Source organism: Dendropsophus ebraccatus, chromosome 4 (genome assembly GCF_027789765.1).
Source record: "Dendropsophus ebraccatus isolate aDenEbr1 chromosome 4, aDenEbr1.pat, whole genome shotgun sequence".
NCBI lineage: Eukaryota > Metazoa > Chordata > Amphibia > Anura > Hylidae > Dendropsophus > Dendropsophus ebraccatus.
The window spans coordinates 148759969-148773223 of NC_091457.1; the positions used below are offsets into that span (position 1 = coordinate 148759969).

Genomic DNA, 13255 nt, shown 5'->3' on the forward strand with positions numbered 1-13255 from the left:
AGGATGGCAACATAATATGAACTTTAGTTTTATGGTTTAATAAGCTGATAAAAGAATGTGTTTGGCATCACTCAGCCTTTGAAGTCAGTCTTAACCTCAAACCCCTAATGAAGGACGCATCATTTGTGTAGTCTGCCAAGCAAGGGGGGGGAGGAAACATTTCATTTTTTTGCTATTAGTCATTGTAAACCGAGAATCCGAATCCGGGAGTCATAAACAGAGATTACGCTCTCTCTAAAATCTGATCTGAGGGAGCGCGTGGGTTCTAGGATCTCATTTAAACTTTGCACTAAAAGGATTTAAAACCATAAGTCTACGTAGATATCCAAAAATAGCCTGCGGCATGTCGGTAACGTCATCCCCCCGAAGAGAGCGATTAATCATACATAGTAAATCCACGTACAACGTCAACGTTTAGCAGTCATCTATATTACAATAAAGAAAACAGCTGTAAGGTGAAAGTTAAGAGCTCAACCACATACAAAAAGTTAATTACCCCATATTATACACTTACACAGTGACACCCTGAGAGTGGAGTGCATAGATAGGAGCTTTACTTGATCCTGATTTGGTTGATTTCTACGTTTACCGTTCTATGGAGTTACGTGTAGGTACAGAAGCCCATGAGTCCATGATCGAGCCTGGTGGAAAAGTCGTCGGCTGGAAGAGGAAGACAGGAAGAAGGGATCGGGGAAAGGAGATGCCGAAAACTTTGCAACCTCCTCTAAATATATAAATGTGGGTGAACATTTTAAAATTATTCATGGCTTTAAAGGGGAACTCCAGGTGGAGGTTAAAAAAAAAAAAAAAAAACTTCTGCAGAAGCATATACCATTACTTTCCTGTCTATCCCATTTTTGAAACTACCAAAAATCCATTTGTTTGGGGGGGGGGGGGTTGTTCTGTATTGTGTTTCTGTCCTTCCTGGTTTGGCATTTCCCAGAATGCAATGCTTTCCCTCAGCTGACCATCACAGCCCCCACCCATTACAATCAGTAAAATTAGTGCAGCACCTGCTTCTGGTCGGTCAGAGATGGTGAATCAGTCAGGGGATTGGTTTATCCAGCCAAGCCTCCTGTGACATCACGCCCTGCCACCTGTCTGTATCATCAGCAAACACACACAATGTGAGACAGAGGCATGGAAGATTTGTCTCCTAAGGGTGGATAGCAGAGGGAGCAGGAGACAATGTGGATTGGCACAGGGGACATTTTTTTCACTTTTTGGATTTCTATCAGCTACCAGTGTGGCAGAACCACACAGATATGGTAATACATTGTATAGACACATCTATATAACTTTTAATGTACTTTTAATAGAAAACAAGTTTTTCTTTAAGTTCCCCTTTAAGTGTTCTTGTCACTTTAAAAAAAAAAGTTTTGACATCCAGTTTTGATTGGTTGGGTTTTAAATGTTTAGCCCCCCACTGATGCCATGATTATCAGATTTAGTGTTGGGAGGCTTGCTGTGATCTTGCTGTGTCTGGTTGCAGGGGACGACCTCCATAGACATATAAAAATACAGTCTGGGCAGGGGGTGGGGGGAATATAATAAAGAGTGTATACTTACCGATCCCAGTGCCCCCACAGTTCCGCATCACCGTTCCTGGATCCCCACCGGCATCCTCCTGCTCAACCTCCTGCAACATCACAACATGGCTGATGGACGCAACGCTGGGACGGGACACCGCTGAAGTCACTGATTGGCTGAGCAGGCAATCCATCAGCCGGCGGGTTTTTTCCTTCAGGCCATGACGTTTTCAGGAAGCTGGGCAAAAATTACTTCCGGCAGGGGTTTAAGAGCTGGTTGACTTGGCGCTGCTGGGACATTCTTTATTATGTTACCCCCTGCCCGCACTGAATTTTTTTTTGTTTTGGCCCAGAGTACCTCTTTAAGACACTGGACTGCAACAAGACAGTAAAGACATGTAAGTAAGCTAGGGAGTAAAGCACTTAGCCTAGTGCTTTTCCCAGCTCAGTTGGTGGGAGTCTGCAAAACAAGATCCTGACCAATCGAAACTTTTGACTAGAGAAATGTAGTGTCAGACATGGACCAGACTGAACCAGAGAAAGTTAAAGGAGAAGTCTGGTGAAAAGTATTGTATTGCCACTCAAACGTTATACAAATCATCCATATACACTTATTACGGGAAATGCTTATAAAGTGCTTTTTTTCCCTTGCACTTACTACTGCATCAAGGCTTCACTTCCTGGATAACATGGTGATGTCACTTCCTAGATAACATGGTGATGTCACTTCCTGGATAACATGGTGATGTCACTTCCTGAATAAAATGGTGATGTCACTTCCTGGATAACATGGTGATGTCACTTCCTGGATAACATGGTGATGTCACTTCCTGGATAACATGGTGATGTCACTTCCTGGATAACATGGCAATGTCACGGCCCTGACTCCCAGAGCTGTGCGGACTGTGGCTGCAGGAGAGGATGATGGCAGGGGGATACTGAGGGACACAGGGCACTGGAGGGATACTGAGCATCCCCCTGCCATCATCCTCTACAGCAGCCACAGCCCACACAATACTTTAACCCTGCTGCTGAATATGCTGGGAGGGGCTGCATAATGATGCCACTGAGCCACCAACATTACATAAAAAGACATTTTATTATTACAGACTCCTGATATATAGATCTGATAATTTCCACGTGCTAATAATGTAAAAAATAAAAAAAGTAACCTTATCTCTCTTGTATAGGGCCACATCTGTTATGAGGCGAGATACAGGAAGCATCTTGCCTCAGGCAGTAGTTTGCAAGGTCCCTGCAGCGCTCACCCCTACACACACCTACACACAGACAGTACACTCACAGCTAGAAGAATTACAAGCACTCACAGTGCCCCTGGTGATGACATTATATATTTGTGACCATAGAGTGGTATTATTATTTGACCTTTATATAATATTGGTTTCAGTAGATTTTAAGTAACACAAAGACATGCAAACTATTACTTTTGATTGGCACCATCTCAATTTTTGCCCAGGCCCAGAAAAGCTAGAATAGCCTTATTCTTCTAAACCGGTTGTAGGGAACCTTGGCTCTCTCTGGCTGTTGCAAAACTACAACTCCCATCATGCCTGATAGATGTTCCCTACCCCTGTTCTAACCAATAGAGTCATAAACAAAATGGCGACCATCAACAGGTTCCATCAAAATGATCAAATTTTAATAACTTTATATTCAAAATACATGTTAAAGTTTAAATAGTCAGTACAAACATGTTTCTATTACACCAAGAACTTATAAAACATTCTCAGGTTATTACATAGTAACAGGTAATGTAAAACAGTAGAAAAGTAGGGGAGGTTACCGCCACTCATTGGAATGTGCAAAAACCGTACGCTTATCCGGTCATTTATCTGTAAATACAGCCGATAGGGTACGTAGGGGATATGTTGTAAAGTACAGCTGTAAATATATAACTGGGACTACATACAGTATATCACTATTCAGTTTTATGACTTCACTACATTATTTTATTTTATATTATTATTATTTTTTTTTACTATAAACTTCATTTTCTCCAGAGGGAGAAAAAAGTCTTCAAATCTACTGGTGTCAGAAAGTTATACAGATTTAAAGATTACTTGTATGTAAAAATCTTAAGTCTTCCAGAACTTATCAGTTGCTGTATGTTCTGCAGGAAGTGGTGTATTCTTTCCAGTCTGAGGGCGGGTTCAGACTACGGAATTCTCAGATAAATTCCGCTGAATTCCGTTGCCTGTACGCACTCACGGCCGTGCGCCTCTCCTCCCGCGCCATAGACACCATTCTATGCACAAGCGGATTCCGCATTCCGCCAAAATAATTGATACGTCAATTCTTTCGGCGGATAGTGAAATCAGCCAGTGTCTATGGAGCTGCCGGAAAGGCGCAAGGCCGTGAGCGCGTTCTAGCGACGGAATTTATCCGCGAGAATTCAGTAGTCTGAACCCACCCTAAAACAGTGCTCTCTGCTGCCACCTCTGTCCAGAGCAGGAAAGGTTTTCTATGGGGATTTGCTACCACTATGGACAGTTCCTGACATGGACAGAGGTGGTAGCAGACAACCTGGAAAGAATACACCACTTCCTTCAGGACATACGGCAGCTGATAAGTACTGGAAGACTTAGAATGAATTTACAAATCTGTATAATTTTGTGATACCTATTGATTTGAAAGCAACTGTTTTTTTTCTGTGGAGTACATCTTTTAGGCTGGGTTCACACTACGTATATTTCAGTCAGTATTGTGGTCCTCATATTGCAACCAAAACCAGGAGTGGATTAAAAACACAGAAAGGCTCTGTTCACACAATGTTGAAATTGAGTGGATGGCCGCCATTTAATGGCAAATATTTGCTGCTATTTTAAAACAACGGCTGTTATATTGAAATAATGGCCGTTATTTACTGTTATTTGGCGGCCATCCACTCAATTTCAACATTGTGTGAACAGAGCCTTTCTGTGTTTTCAACCCACTCCTGGTTTTGGCTGCAATATGAGGACCACAATACTGAGTGAAATATACGTAGTGTGAACCCAGCCTTAGACTGTAATATTTAGTAACATTTTTATTGTAGCATTTCACCTTTCAAGAGTCAGGTTCCGTCCACACTTACGATGCTTCTTTTATGTCAGGTTTCAAATGTTTTCTAATTGGTCAGAATAGTAGAGTGTAGAAAACCTGATCTATGACGGAAACTGAGAAGGATCAATCAAACTGATGATAACTGATCTCTCATAGCGTCTATAAAAATGGAAATAACGACAGAAAGCCTTAGTGTAGTAATATGATCCCTGTATCTAGTATTATAAGCAATGCTGCCTTGTGTATGATTTGCATCCTCCTTGTCTTTCAGATACCTGTGTTTCCACTTTCCCTTTCTACAAGGGCCTGTGACCAATCTATATCCTTAAGGGGTTATCCAGGCTCCATGGCTGCTTTCTTCCAGAAACAGTACCTCTCTGGTCCTCAGTTTGGGTGTGGATTTTGCGGCTCAGTTCTATTTAAGTGAATGGAGCTCAATTGTAATACCACCTACAACCGAAGGACAGGGGGTGGCGCTGTTTTTGCAAGAAAGTAGCTGTGTTTTTTCTAATTTTGCATAATAACCATTAAACCGAGGGGGAGGGGCAACGCCATTGATCACTAGATCTGGGGTCCTATGCTGGGAAGGAACTAGGAAGACACTCAAATATGCTCACAGCCACTCTATTTAAAGGGAATCTGTCACTAGGTTTATGCCACCTTAAATGAGGGCAGCAAAAACTAGTGACAGGAATGCTGAACAGATTGGTGTATTACTTACATCATTCTGTACAGCTGTTCTCCTAATATGCAGGAGAATGAGATTCGTACCACATCCCTCCCCGCGCCCTCCAGCTGCTGATTGACAGCTATCTGCCTATAGACAGCATGGATAGACAATCGCAAATCAGCAGCCGGTGGGTAGAGTGTGCTGGTGCTCATGAATATCAAGGACTACTGGGCTAATACACATAATGGAGAGAACCACTTATTTTCCTTGTTATTCAGGAGGAGATCTCTGAATCACATGCAAAGAACAATATAAGTGATACATCATTCTGTTCAGCTTCTCTGTCACTAGTTTATGGTACCCTGAGATAGGACACCATAAAGTGTTTAAAGTGTTTTTAAAGTGTTTAAAGTGTTTTTAAAGTGAATGTATCATTGGGTCTAGGCTGAAGCACTGGAAGCGGGCAGACCCACCCCCAGTGGGAAGAAACCCCCGCCCCTCTATGACGCAGCTCCATTAAAATGAATAGAGCCATATCATAGTGTGGTGGGGGTTTCCTCCCACTGGGGGAGGATCGGCCAGCCTCCAGTGCTTCAGCCCAGGCCTGATGGTAGATTCACTTTAAACTCTATGGGACTAACCAGAGATAGATGTCTGCTGTATTTGGTTATCTTCAGCTATACCACAGATTTTTCATAGAGAAATAGCATGCATGCTAGACCGCCACTCCGTTTAACGACTCCCAATATTGCAATTGGCGGGAGCCCCACTGGTTGCACCCCATATTAAACTCTATTCAGTGGATAAGTGACGACTGGTCATGGGATGCTGAATCTGTAAATTTTATCTATGTAGCAGAAGAGAGTCCTTGCTAGGAGTCCTGGCGATGCATTAGAATGCAGAACATGGACTGTTTGCCGGCTTACCCAGCCCAATGCATGTGAATGCACAGATAAGAATCTTATCGCCTATCCTGTCATCTCAGGGTTTTTCTGTGGTTGCAGATTGTCTTTATTCTCATGCTATGATTCAGCACGATCAGGATATCAGAGACAGATAGTATTAGTGGTGAGACTTGTGCAGGAAATGCTCTAGGTACAGTACATGGGTACAGCATCAGTCCTTCTATCATGAGACAAGATTTACTGCACGGGGAAAACGGGGGATTCGTCTTTTAATATTCACTTATTTTCAATACAAAAACAAAGAAAGTAACAAGAGTATACATATATATGATAAATAATATTCCATGTTTATACATCTGTGGGACATGTGACTCTCATCCACATACAGCACAATCCGTCTCCCATCACATTAGCTCTGGGGTTTGCTCTTGTTAAAGTATTTCCGAGCTTCAATGTTGCTGAGGGAAACCGAACACCGGGACGGATGCTGCCTCCTGTACTCAATGCTTTCCTTAATGGCTTCCTTTATCACCTGCAAAATAATAAGGCAGTTGACATTAAAAGGGTTATCTGGGTAACAAAAACCATATTCTAAACAATCCCCTTCCCAATTACCACCCTATGTTTAATATGCATGTATAACCTAACTTCCATCCTTTCCCTGTTTTTTTCTCATCCTTATCTGCTCTGAATGTCTAAAATCTTCTACTCTGGGTCCATTCTGACCACGCTCAGCTCCCTCTCCCCCCCCTGCCTTTGTAATCACAGGACATGTGGTCTCCTCTCTCCCGGGGGGGGGGCGGGTTAGCTGTCAATTGACTTGGTAACCAACCCCAAGGAGACATTATCATCTCTATGCACCTGTGCTGCTTCCATAAACTTACACGTGTCCCTGAGACTAGGTTTCTGTAATATGACAAGTTATAGTTCTATCTCTGCTTGCTGTGAATGCAGGCATATGTACCTGTCTGTGTGTCTTAGCTCTGTATATTGTAAGTGTTATGGATGAAAATAAAATGTTTTCATGCACTCATTTCATTCAGCAAGCAGAAATCTTAAACTACACTACACCCCCACCCCTAGTAAACAGATGTCTGTTATGCAGCACGTATATCTATAAATACATAACCATATACAAAAAAGATAAACTACATGGCTAAGCCTAAAGTGCGTCATATAACAAATAAAGTGCAAGTGCAACAGATCCACAAGGCAAGCCAACTGGGTCAACAAAGATTAAACAGGTAAAAAGGCAAAATGGCTGGTGTTCCTCGGAGTGAGTGAAGGAGAGGAAATGCCCACGCATTTCGTTCTACAGGAAAACTTCCTCAGGGATGCCGGTCTGGACTTTTGGTGTTAGGTACCTGACCAGTATAAGTGAATGGCACCATCATGGAGAGTGGGAGGAGAAGCTGCATGCTTTCTTCCTCTCCAGGCTCATTCAGTTGGGATCCCGACTAAAGATGACTGAAGCTCGAGCACACTCATGTTCTTCCAAACCCATACAACCTTGGATAGGGTGGATACAACCTTGAGGACCACCTGGAAAACTGGGATACAGCCATAGCCATAGGCTGTATCCCAGTTTTCTAGGCGGTCCTCAGGCTGTATCCACCAACTCCACGGAGCGGGCAGACAGCGGGAATTAGAAGCCGATAGTTCAGGTTCATACGGACACGAACCTCAGCCGGTTTGCTCATCTCTACTGATAAGTACTGGGAGACTTAAGATTTTTGAATAGAAGTAATCTGTATAATTTTCTTTTACGATTTAATTTCTCTGGAGTATCCCTTTAATGCACCAGGCACATCACAGGGATCACTAGGAAGATGCTAGCATCTGTCTATCAATGCCTGTATGTGCTTTCAACACTCACGTGAATTATTTATGCTTTTTGTATATATTCAGGAAGAAAGGAGGTCCAGCACCAATGGTAAGATATAAACTGATAAATCCGGGACAGTCACAGAAAGCAACAATGGGGTCGAACAAGGCTATATGCTGATAGGCATAAACATTGTATCTGTCTGTGACTGTCCCGGATTTATAATAAAGTATTGTGGTGTCCCACTAGGGGTGTTACTATTATTCACACCCTTCGCAAAAGTCTGTACTTTTTGTGGTCGTTTTACAGTAAAAGTAGTATTTAGAGTTGACCACTAGATGTCGCTGTATTATATACTATGTAAGGAAGCTGCACAGCTGAAGGATTGCAAAGGGTAATTTTATTTGTGTGTACCAGAATCTGTGAACCAGTAGGATTTCTGCTTTCTTCTCTCCATTCTTCTATTTGCACTGTTTTCACCCAATCACAGTGCACCCTACACGCTGTAGAGGAAGTTAGTCCCTTGGGTGGGGGAGAAGCAAGAGCTTTCTGTTCGGAAGAGTGTGGAGAGAGGACGAAAACTAGAGAGCTCTCCACAGTGGTCATGTCTGGGCCCTGGCCCTCTGCCAGGTCCCTGAAGTTCAGTCTTAGCCAGTGCCCCGCATGGGTAGGACACAGGACAGCACACTGTCATCAACTTTCCCTTACGTACCCACACCAAGAACTTTGCAGTGTTAAACCTCTTAGGAGAGGACCAGCCAACAGATAACCTCAACTCATGCCATGGACAAGGAGAAGTCACAGTGCAGGACAGTATCCACTATAGAGCCACAGAGCCAGGAACTGATCCGGGTGGAGCAAAGTTGCAGTAAGCCTATGAACTCCATCTCGCAGCGCAGGTGTCAGCAGGGAACCCTCAGCATTCCGCTCAGCCCAGGTAACAGGGTCTGGGACCTGTGTCACCAATTAGTACGGTTCGGCCAACGCTAGTGGGCATAAGGTGGTGTGAAGACTGAAATCAAAGGACAATACACAGGCACAGGTGTTCTTCTACAAGCATTCTTCTTTATCCTCCAACATCTCGGCAGAGCACATTTCTACATGGGTTGAGACTCTCACGGCATCCTCCTCTCTGCTACTCTACCTCAGCACAACTCTATCAACACAACTATCTCCTACTCAGCACTTACAGTATCTCACAGATCTAGTTGTCTTATGTTCAAGTCTGTATTGGAAATTTTGTCAAGTGTATATCGAAGTCCTCCTGTATTACGTGCTGCACATTTACAAGTAGTAAACCAACTCAACGCTATCTCAAGAGTCTGTGGTCATTCGTCACCACCTGCACAGCATATACACAGAAACCTTGGGACAATTCCCCTTTCTGTGGATGGCGGGTCCTGCTATCTGGGAGGGTCATTTTACCACTCAGGCCATCCGTGACTACATCATCAGTGACACTATCACAAGGGACCCAGTAGCAACCCAGCAGGACACTGACCACAGGGGAAAGGGTACAACCGGCCTTATCAACTGAAAGCAGGCGTGCCATCACACCTGTGTGCCTCTACTGTCTCTCACAACTTCCTAACGTGCAATGTCTATTCTATTGCTAACATGGATTATAAAGACATCAGGGAAGGCAGGCTACTGCTAACGCTGCATGTATAAGACAAGGGATTGATGGGCCCTGCAGTTCCTGCCACTGCCATTGGGGACAGCAGAGGGCTTTCTCACCAATTACTGCTGCCCCTTCATGACAAAAATGGTAAAAAAAAATCAACTTACATTACAAAGTTACATAACTTTATTAAAGAAATGTAAAAAAAAATATTTGTCGGACTACCCCTTTAAACACAGATCTAAATCAATCGTTTTTCCCAAATTCCTTGCATGTTATTGAAGGAGAAAAAAGATCCCTCAAGTATAATATTTACAAGGTTTATACACCAAACCGTGGATTTTGTTAATAAGTCATCGCTCGGTTTGGGCGACGTTCAGATATTACAACAACACACAAACCACAAGCAGCACAAATATTCCAGAACTATTATAAAGTAATCTGCTTATATAACCTTCTAATAAAACCGCATATGTGATGGATCTGCTTGGGATTGGAGCCCAGTGCTGATATATACACCGTGTTATTATATAATACTGGAGAAGCATTGATAAGGCGTGCATATAAACGAATGACACAAAGCAAAGCGGGGTATCCCATTACCCCAGCCACCCGGAGGATTAGGTGCACGTGCAGTATAACACATAATAAAGATTTATAACTGAGACTGGACTAAGGGAGCATTAACATGTATTCAGAGTCTGTGAGATAAAAAAAAATAAAAATAAAAAATAAAAATTTAATTTTTTTTTTTTTAATTGCAAAGATGCATTGGTTTTGTAGTCAATATACTATATGACTGATGTTATGGAGATTTATAGAAAATCAGGACATTACAGTACATACATAAATTAAAATATTTATATCTATATCATAAAAATCTCCTCACTGCAAACACAGGTGATATAATTAGCTGCAGCAGAAACGGCAGTTGGAGCCTAGGCAACCAATAGGATTACTGCTTTCATTGTCACAGGGAGCAATGGTTGCTAGGGCAGCTGCCTCACAACATCCACAGTAATAATTGGTAGACCCCCTACTCCATCTATACAGTACTTGTATATACAGGACCCCCTACTCCATCTATACAGTACATGTATATACAGGACCCCCTACTCCATCTATACAGTACATGTATATACAGGACCCCCTACTCCATCTATACAGTACATGTATATACAGTGCACCTCTACTACATCTATACAGTACATGTATATACAGGACCCCCTACTCCATCTATACAGTACATATATATACAGGACCCCTACTCCATCTATACAGTACATGTATATACAGGGCACTACAGGTATACAGGACCCCCTACTCCATCTATACAGTACAGGTACATACAGGACACTGCAGGTATACCAAACTGACTGGGTAACACTGCCACACCAGACCTGACCAATACCGCCATACTGTGACTGGATAACACCTCCATACCAGACCTGACCAATACCGCCATACTGTGACTGGGTAACACCGCCACACCAGACCTGACCAATACCGCCATACTGTGACTGGATAACACTGCCACACCAGACCTGACCAATACCGCCATACTGTGACTGGATAACACTGCCACACCAGACCTGACCAATACCGCCATACTGTGACTGGATAACACTGTCATATAAGACCTGACCAATACCGCCATACTGTGAATGGATAACACCGCCACACCAGACCCGACCAATACCGCTATACTGTGCTGGATAACACTGCCATATCAGACCTGACCAATACCGCCATATTGTGCTGGATAACACTGTCATACCAGACCTGACCAATACCGCCATACTGTGACTGGATAACTCCATCATATCAGACCTGACCAATACCGCCATACTGTGACTGGATAACACTGTCATATAAGACCTGACCAATACCGCCATACTGTGAATGGATAACACCGCCACACCAGACCTGACCAATACCGCCATACTGTGACTGGATAACTCCATCATATCAGACCTGACCAATACCGCCATACTGTGACTGGATAACACCGCCATACCAGACATGACCAATACCGACACACTGTGACTGAATAACACTGCCATACGGGTAAATACAACCCTGCAGGTATACAGGACACTACAGGTATACAGGACCCCAAAACTATACACTACAGGTGCACGGGACCTCCACAAAACTATATACTACAGGTATACAGGACCCCAAAACTATATACTACAGGTATACAGGACCTCCACCAACTATATACTTTAGGTATACAGGACCTCCACCAACTATATACTACAGGTATACAGAACCCCAAACTATACACTACAGGTATACAGGACCTCAAAACTATACACTACAGGTATACAGGAACTCCACCAACTATATACTACAGGTATATAGGACCCCAAACTATACACTACAGGTATACAGGACCTCAAAACTATACACTACAGGTATACAGGACCTACACCAACTCTATAATACAGGTATACAGCACCTTCACCAACTCTATACTACAAGTATACAGGACCCCAAATATACTACAGGTATACAGGAACTCCACCAACTCTATACTATAGTTATACAGGACCCTCAAACTATTTACTACAGGTATACAGGACCCCCGAACTATATACTACAGGTATACAAGACCTCCACCAATTATACACTACAGGTATCCAGGACCCTCAAACTATAAACTACAGGTATACAAGACCTCCACCAACTATACAATACAGGTATACAGCACCAACTATATACTACAGGTATACAGGACCCCCAAACTATACAGTGTAGGTATACAGGACCTTCACCAACTGTACACTGCATGTATACAGGACCTCCCTCAACTATACACTACAGGTATACAGCCCCCCCAAATACACACTACTGGTATACAGGACCCCCCCAACTATACACTATAGGTATACAGCCCCCCCAACTATGCACTACAGATATGCGAGACCCCTAAAAACTATACATTGTGGGTATACAGAACCTCTCCAACTATGCACTACAGGTATACACTAATTCCACTGATTAACTTAGATGAAACAATACCTTTAGCTTGGCCTCCTGGGCACCTTAGAACAAATCTAATTAACACACTGACACTTTATACCCAGGCAGCGCCGGGTACATTTTCTAGTCTATATCATAAATATCAAAGTCTGTCTGTCTGTCTGTCCCAAATAGCCTGAACCGTTTGACCCCAAATTTGGCACACAGATACATTGGGTGCCCGGGAAGGTTTTAGCGAAGGTCCCGTCCCCGTCAGATGTACAGGAGAGGAGGGGGAGGGGGAAGAGCGGTGCCCCATAGAGATGAATTGAAAAATCTCCTCACTGCTCACACATAATTAGCTGCAGCTGCCCAGAGAAAATGGCAGTTGGGAGCCTTAGCAACCAATAGGATTACTGCTTTCATTTTCACATGGAGTTTTGGTTGCTAGGGAAGCTGCCTCACAATAGATCCACAGAAATAACTGGTAGACCCCCTACTCCATCTATACAGTACATGTATACAGGACATTACAGGTATACAGGACCCCCTACTCCTACTATACTGTACATGTATACAGGGCAGTATTCCCAGCTGCTGCTGCCCTAAGCACTAAACCTTAAGACGCCCCATCCTCACTCACCAATTAGCATCAGGATAGGTAGGTAATAGCTC

The 13255-nt window shown here is 43.2% G+C and overlaps 1 protein-coding gene across 2 annotated transcripts in view; it reads right to left on the reverse strand.

Moving 5' to 3' along the window:
• Positions 1-6419: 6419 nt before the first annotated feature.
• Positions 6420-13255, reverse strand: part of PLA2G4A (phospholipase A2 group IVA) — a 69384-nt gene continuing 62548 nt past the window's right edge. For both annotated transcript variants that reach the window (XM_069968965.1, XM_069968966.1), the window contains exon 18: positions 6420-6699. In XM_069968965.1, the coding sequence (XP_069825066.1) occupies positions 6577-6699 (123 nt within the window). In that variant the 3' untranslated portion in view covers positions 6420-6576. The remainder of the gene's footprint in view (positions 6700-13255) is intronic.